Here is an 8,082-nt window from a genome sequence, read left to right on the forward strand (position 1 = left end):
ATTAAAGAATGGATAAACAAAGTGGGGTATATCCATATGATAGAATATTATTTGGCTGTAAAATATCATAGAGCACTGGTACATACTACGACATGGATGAAACTTGAAAACATCATGCTAACTGAAAGTAGCTGGACACAAAAGGTCGCATACTATGTGGTTCCATTTATGTAAATCCATAAAGACCTAAAAAAGATTAACAGTTGCCCAGGGGCTAGAAGAAGATGTAGAAAATTATTGCTTTTATGTATGAGATTCTTTTTGGGTGAAGAAAAAGTTGTAAAGTGGTGATGGTTGCATAACTCTGTGAACTGCAAACCATTAAATTGTACATTTAAAAAAGATGAATTTTTTAACTATATGAGTTATATCTCCTTCAAGTTATTACTAAAAAAATACAAATCCATCCAGTACAAATTATATGCCTTTATTTGAAACAGATTCAATCAACTATGACAAGACAGTTTTAAAACACATTAAGTTAAAATACGGACATCACAATAGTACATAGTTATTTTTTAGAAAGTTCTTACCTGTTAGAGATACATACAAAAAACATTTGTGCTAACATGGTATGGTATATGGTATATGGTATTTACAGCATAAGAAGAAAAACACAGAAAAAAAAAGATAGGAATAACACTGATAATTTTTTTAAATGGGTGATGGGTACATGAGTCCTTTATATGATTATTTCTAGTCTAGTGTATTCTTGGAAGTTTCCCTTTAAAAATATGAAAAAACTATAAATAAGGGAGTAAAATAACAAGCAACTAGGGAGAGAAGTATTATTTCCAAAGGAGCAGCAGTAAGGCTTATAGCTGACTTGTGAGTGGAAAGTATGGAAGCCAGTCGACAGTGGAATGATATATTTACTATGCTGAAATAGGCTGTGACCAAGAATTCTCTATCAGCCAAACCTTTTTCAAGATTGGAGGTGAAATTAAGATATTTTCTGGAAAAAAAATTAACACTTCACCATGAGGAAGTTTTCACTAAAGGAAATGTTAAAGCCTAAGTAAATATAGAAAATAAGTGAATCCCAGAGAAAAGTCCTGAGATACAAAAAGAAACGGAAAAGAGTTAGTGTAAATGTGGGGAAATGTAAATGAATTTTCACTGTGAAAAAATAGGGGCACCTGGGTGGCTCAGTCGGCTAAGCGTCCAACTTCAGCTCAGGTCATGATCTCCCAGTTTGTGGGTTCAAGCCCCAAGTTGGGCTCAGTGCTGACAGCTTAGAGCCTGGAGCCTGCTTCAGATTCTGTGTCTCCCCCTTGCTCTGAACCTTCCCTGCTCACACTCTGTCTCTCCCTCTCTGTCAAAAATAGATAAACATTAAAAAAATTTTTTTTAAAGGAAAAGTAAATGTTCATAAAGAGGTATGTGTTCTTGTATACATTCCACCATTTTTATAAGATCATGGTTACAATTTGGGGTTTTCAGAATTCAGTTGGTATGAAGAAGGCTATAAATAGCTTTGCATAATATTTTTTATTCCTTTGGATTTGAGTAATTCTTGTACATTTCTCAAAGTAGTATAACTGTATATCTATTGTGCTCTCCAAAAAGGCTGAATAATCTACAGGGCTACTTATAACATATTTGTACTAATTCATTTTATTCTTGTGTGTGTGCCAACATTGGTCTTTACTTGTTTTTTCTAGTTTAAGAGAGATACAATGTTAGCTTAAGCCCTTTTAGTTTGCTTTCATTATATCTTAATATGACTGAACTAGTTAGTTCCTAAAATGCAAATAAATTTTATTATCCACCTTATAATTGTGTTACTGAAGTAGGATACTTTGACTCTGTCATTTTGGACATTCAGAATATTTTCATATACCAATATTTATTCTTTGTATTAGCCATAGTGTGGAAAGTTGTTACATCATATAGAAACTGACCTAAGTATGTGGAGAAATTAGACTGGCCAAATATTAGACCATCCAGTACAATGGAGGAAGCTTGAGTAATTACACACAAAAAGTGTGTAATATTCTCATGGATTTTCTAAGAGAGAAATACAAATTATCAGTCTTTTGTTAAATCCAAAATGAATATTACTGGTATGAATGACATAAAATAAAAATAATTTCACCTAAAACTGCATATGGTGAAATTAATGATGTGAATTTTATTTCTAAAAATCACATCTCTTTTCATATCATGGAAAGTTTTACATATTGACCCAGGAAACCTTAGAAATATTGAACTACGGGGCGCCTGGGTGGCTCAATCGGTTAAGCGTCCGACTTCGGCTCAGGTCATGATCTTGCGGTCCATGATTTCAAGCCCCGCGTCAGGTTCTGTGCTGACCGCTCAGAGCCTGGAGCCTGTTTCAGATTCTGTGTCTCCCTCTCTCTCTCTGACCCTCCCCCGTTCATGCTCTGTCTCTCTCTGTCTCAAAAATAAATAAACGTTAAAAAAGAAATATTGAACTAAAAGACAATACTTTCAAGGTACCTGAATGGTTCAGTCAGTTAAGGGTCCTTCTCTTGATTTTAGCTCAGCTCAAGATCTCATGGTTTGTGGGTTTGAGGCCTGCATGGGGCTCTGCGCTGACACTGGGGAGCCTGCTTAAGAATCTCTCTCTCTTTTTCTCTGCACTTTCCCACTTGAAAATAAATAAATAAACTTAAAATTTTATTTTAAAAACTTTCAACTGAAAGAAGAAAAACCTTTATTAACTAAAACTTGAAGAACAAAATCTTTTTTTGACAAAATTTAGATGTGAATATTAGAGCTGGGAAAATGTGATTTGGTAGACATTATGGTCATAAAAAGAAATGATAGTGGGGTGCCTGGCTGGCTCAGTTGATAGAATATGCAACTCTTGACCTCAGAGTCATGAGTTCAAGTTCCACACTGGGTGTAGGGCTTACTTACAAAAGAAAATAAAAGAGAAGAAAGAAGAAAAGAAAAGAAATTTTAGTAGCAAAATCTTCAATGATAAAATTAGACATGGGCAAAACATGACTGAATCTTCAAAATAAAGAATTGATTCTGATTAAATAATTTCAGAGACATAAAAAGAAAATGAAAAACATTAGAAATGTTTTTACTGCTCTACATATGAAATTAAAAATTTAAATTTACTTTATATTCACCTAGAGATTTGATAATTGATCAAATTAACATTCTATTGAAATTTTTTTTTTTAATTTTTTTTCAACGTTTTTTATTTATTTTTGGGACAGAGAGAGACAGAGCATGAACGGGGGAGGGGCAGAGAGAGAGGGAGACACAGAATCGGAAACAGGCTCCAGACTCCGAGCCATCAGCCCAGAGCCCGACGCGGGGCTCAAACTCACGGACCGCGAGATCGTGACCTGGCTGAAGTCGGACGCTTAACCGACTGCGCCACCCAGGCGCCCCTCTATTGAAATATTTTTAATAAAAAATATATGATAAAAATTTTTCTAATTTCAAAATAGTGGTATAAACACTTTTTTAAAATTTAATTTATTTTTTAAAATTTACATCCAAGTTAGCATATAGTGCAACAATTATTTCAGGAGTAAATTCCTTAGTGCCCATTTGGCCCATCCCCCCTCCCGAAACCTGTCCTGCAAACCTCTGTTTGTTCTCCATATTTAAAAGTCTCTTTTATTTTTGTTCTCCTCCCTGTTTTTATATTACTTTTGCTTCCCTTCATGTTCACCTGTTTTGTATCTTAAAGTCCTCATATGAGTGAAGTCTTATGATATTTGTCTTTCTCTGATTAATTTTGCTTAGCATAATACCCTTTAGTTGCAAATGGCAAGACTTCATTCTTTTTGATTGCCGAGTAATACTCCATTATATATATTTGTATATATACACATTGTGTGTATATATATACATATATACATTGTATACAATGTGTATATATATATATATACACACAATGTGTATATATATATATATATATATACATACCCCACATCTTCTTTATCTTTATCTTTGTATATATATACATATACAAAGATAAATACATTGTGTAAATACAAAGATATATACATTGTGTATATATATATATACATTGTGTATATATACATTGTGTATATATACACTGTGTATATATACATTGTATATACATTATATACAATGTGTATATATACAATGTATATACACAATGTATATATATATATACAATGTATATATATACAATGTGTGTGTATATATATGTATATACACCCCACATCTTCTTTGTCCATTCATCCATCAATGGACATTCGAGCTCTTTCCATACTTGGGCTATTATTGATAGTGCTGCTATAAACATTGGGGCGCATGTGCCCCTTCAGAACAGCATATCTGTATCCCTTGGATAAATACCTAGCAGTGCAATTGCTGGGTCGTACGGTAGTTCTATTTTTAATTTTTTAAAGAACCTCCAGACTGTTTCCCATATTGGCTGCACCAGTTTGCATTCCCACCCCAGCAGTGCAAAAGAGATCCTCTTTGCATCCTCGCCAACATCTGTATTGCCTGAGTTATTAATGTTAGACATTCTGACAGGTGTGAGGTGGTATCTCATTGTGGTTTTGATTTGTATTTCCCTGATGATGAGTGATGTTGAGCATTTTTTCATGTGTCAGTTGGCCATCTGGATGTCTTCTTTGGAGAAGTGTCTATTCATGTCTTTGGCTCATTTTTTCACTGGACTATTTGCTTTTTGGGTGTTGAGTTTGATAAGTTCTTTATAGATTTTGGATACTAACCCTTTATTTGATATGTCGTTTGCAAATATCTTCTTCCATTCCGTCAGTTGTCTTTTAGTTTTGCTGATTGTCTCCTTCGTTGTGCAGAAGCTTTTTATCTTGATGGCCCAGTAGTTCATTTTTGCTTTTGTTTCCCTTGCCTCTGGAGACGTGTTGAGTAAGAAGTTGCTGTGGTCAAGATCCAAGAGGTTTTTGCCTGTTTTCTCCTCGAGGATTTTGATGGCTTCCTGTCTTACATTTAAGTCTTTCATTCTTTTTGAGTGTATTTTTGTGAATGGTGTAAGAAAGTGGTCCAGGTTCATTCTTCTGCATGTCTCTGTCCAGTTTTTCCAGCACCACTTGCTGAAGAGACTGTCTTTATTCCACTGAATATTCTTTCCTGCTTTGTCAAAGATTATTTGGCCATATGTTTGTGGGTCCATTTCTGGGTACTCTATTCTGTTCCATTGACCTGAGTGTATGTTCTTGTGCCAGTACCATACAGTCGTGATGATTACAGCTTTGAAGTATAGCTTGAAGTCTGGGATTGTGATGCCTCCCGCTTTGGTTTTCTTTTTCAAGATTGCTTTGGCTATTCAGGGTCTTTTCTGGTTCCATACAAATTTTAGGATTGTTTGTTCTAGCTCTGTGAAGAATGCTGGTGTTATTTTGATAGGGATTGCATTGAATATGTAGATTGCTTTGGGTAGTGTCGACATTTTAACAATATTTGTTCTTCCTATCCAGGAGCATGGAATCTTATTCCATTTTTTTGTGTGTCTTCAATTTCTTTCATAAGCTTTCTATAGTTTTCATTGTATAGATTTTTCACTTCTTTGGTTAGATTTATTCCTAGGTATTTTATGGTTTTTGGTGCAATTGTAAATGGGATCGATTCCTTGATTTCTCTGTCGCTTCATTGTTGGTGTATAGGAATGCAACCAGTTTCTGTGCATTTATTTTATATCCTGCGACTTTGCTGAATTCATGGATTAGTTCTGGTAGTTTTTGGATGGAATCTTCTGGGTTTTCCATATAGACTATCACATCATCTGCGAAGAATGAAAGTTTGACCTCCTCCTGGACAATTTGGATGCCTTTTATTTCTTTGTGCTGTGTGATGGCTGAGGCTGACTTCCAATACTATGTTGAATAACAGTGGTGAGAGTGGACATCCCTGTCTTGTCCCTGACCTTAGGGGGAAAGCTGTCAGTTTTTCCCCACTGAGGATAATAACATTGGGTCTTTTTTTTTTTTTTCCTGCAAAAAAGCTTTATTGTTTTCATTTGGTTCATGGCTTGGGAGAGGGCTCTAGGTTGGTTAAAAAGCTGCCTAGTGGCTGCAAGGAGAGACTCAGGCACAAGCCCTGACATCTGGGGGGAATGCCAGAGGGACCCTCTCAAAGGCTGCTGGGCTCCAGAGACTTCTAGTCGTGCTTGAGGGTGAGTCTTTCGAAGAGATACTCGCCCAGGTCGGCCTGGGGGCCGGATAGCCTGGGGAGATTAGTTAGATGGTCGCCCATCTTCTTAATGAGTTTCACCTCCTCATCTAGAAAGTGATTCTCCAGGAAGTCACAGAGATGGGGGTCTGCGCGGGCAGAACCCAGGGCATGCAGATCCAAAAGGCCCTGGTTCAAGTTCTCCAGAAGCAGGGCGGCTTCCATGGCGTCCAGGGTTTTACCCCACTCATCTTGGGAGGGCTTCTGCATGTCCAGGAAGAGGGCGCGGCCGCTGCGCTGGTTTTGCATCTTCAAGAGGCACTCCGCGCCCTCCTGCTTCTCCTCAGCCAACTCGAGGAAGAAGTGGCCCACGCCCTCCAGAGCCACATCGTCACGGTCGAAATAGAAGCCCAGAGAGAGGTAGGTGTAGGAGGCCCACAGATGCATGTTGACCAGGCGATTGACGGAGGCCTCCACCTCGGTGGAATAATTCTGACGAATCTGGGAGCTCATGGTTGGTTGGTAATGAGGAGCTAAGTCTCCTCATTACCCACTGAGGTAATGAGGGTCTTCATATATGGCTTTTATGATCTCGAGGTATGATCCTTCTATCCCTACTTTCTTAAGAGTTTTTATCAAGAAAGGATGCTGTATTTTGTCAAATGCTTTCTCTGCATCTATTGAGAGGATCATGTGGTTCTTGTCCTTTCTTCTATTGATGTGATGAATCACACTGATTGTTTTGCGGATATTGAACCAGCCCTGTATCCCAGGTATAAATCCCACTTGATCCTGGTGAATAATCGTTTTTAATGTGTTGTTGGATCCAGTTGGCTAGTATCTTGTTGAAGATTTTTTGCATCCATGTTCATCAGGGAAGTTGGTCTATAGATGGTATAAAAACTCTTAATTTTGGGGCGCCTGGGTGGCTCAGTCGGTTAAACGGCCAACTTCAGCTCAGGTCATGATCTTACAGTACGTGAGTTCGAGCCCCGTGTTGGGCTCTGTGCTCACAGCTCAGAGCCTGGAGCCTGTTTCAGATTCTGTGTCTCCCTCTCTCTGACCCTCCCCTGTTCATGCTCTGTCTCTCTCTGTCTCAAAAATAAATAAACGTTAAAAAAAAAAACAAACTCTTAATTTCATATTAGATTGGGGCGTGAATGGGTTAAAAATATTATTTTTATTTGTTGATTTTTTTCTTTTGTCTTCATTTCCTGATGACAGCCTTGTGAAATAACTTCAAAATTTTATTTCCTACTACAATTCAGATGTACAGGGTAAAAAACAGAAGTTGTTTTTTTGTTTTCCTCTTACACTGGACCTTTTATTCAGTGGAAATATGACATTCTAGTCAATCCTGATATTCTGGGATTCTGTGATTTGTTTGTTCCAAATAAGAATTCATGGCTATGTAATAAATCATCATAAGGCTGTACCATAATGCATTTGTTACCCCCACTGATGTATATTGAAGTCTGGCCAATTTCCCACCAATAAAACAACACTGTAGGGCACAATACAATTGTGTGTTTGTTTGGGATTTTTTTTTTTAAGATTTTACTTTTAAGTAATCTCCACACCCACCATGGAGCTTGAACTGACAACTCCGAGATCAAGAGTCACATGCTTTTCCAACTGAGCTAGCCAGGCACTCAACCACAATTTTTTTTAACCTAAAATTAATCTACCCTCCCTCTGCTTTAGTGGGAAAGAAAATTATTAAATATCCAATCCAGGATAAGCTTTGTCTAAATGATCCATTCAGATTCATTAAGCCCGTATTAAGAGTCTCTGGAGTGAGTCAGATAGCAAAACAGAGTCTTATGCAAGGTAAGGTAATCATGGGGGTGATATCTCACCACCTTTGCCGTATTCTGTTCATTAGAAGCAATTAAGAAATCCCATCCACAGTCAAGGGTAGATCGTTAACAAAAAAGCGTGCATATGAGGAAGAGGGGATAA

At 37.2% G+C, this 8,082-nt stretch overlaps 1 protein-coding gene across 1 annotated transcript; it reads right to left on the reverse strand.

Moving 5' to 3' along the window:
• Positions 1 to 5,927: 5,927 nt before the first annotated feature.
• LOC106971286 (ferritin light chain-like) lies at positions 5,928 to 6,655 on the reverse strand. The gene has a single exon (XM_053216154.1). The coding sequence runs from the start codon at positions 6,631 to 6,633 to the stop codon at positions 6,109 to 6,111; it is 525 nt and encodes a 174-aa protein (XP_053072129.1). The 5' UTR covers positions 6,634 to 6,655; the 3' UTR covers positions 5,928 to 6,108.
• Between the last annotated feature and the right edge of the window lie 1,427 nt (positions 6,656 to 8,082).

This window comes from Acinonyx jubatus, chromosome B1 (assembly GCF_027475565.1).
Source record: "Acinonyx jubatus isolate Ajub_Pintada_27869175 chromosome B1, VMU_Ajub_asm_v1.0, whole genome shotgun sequence".
NCBI classification, from domain to species: Eukaryota; Metazoa; Chordata; class Mammalia; order Carnivora; family Felidae; genus Acinonyx; species Acinonyx jubatus.

Bases quoted from the DNA above. Each gene is read 5' to 3' on its own strand.
- LOC106971286 (XM_053216154.1), bottom strand. From the start codon at position 6,633: ATGAGCTCCCAGATTCGTCAGAATTATTCCACCGAGGTGGAGGCCTCC.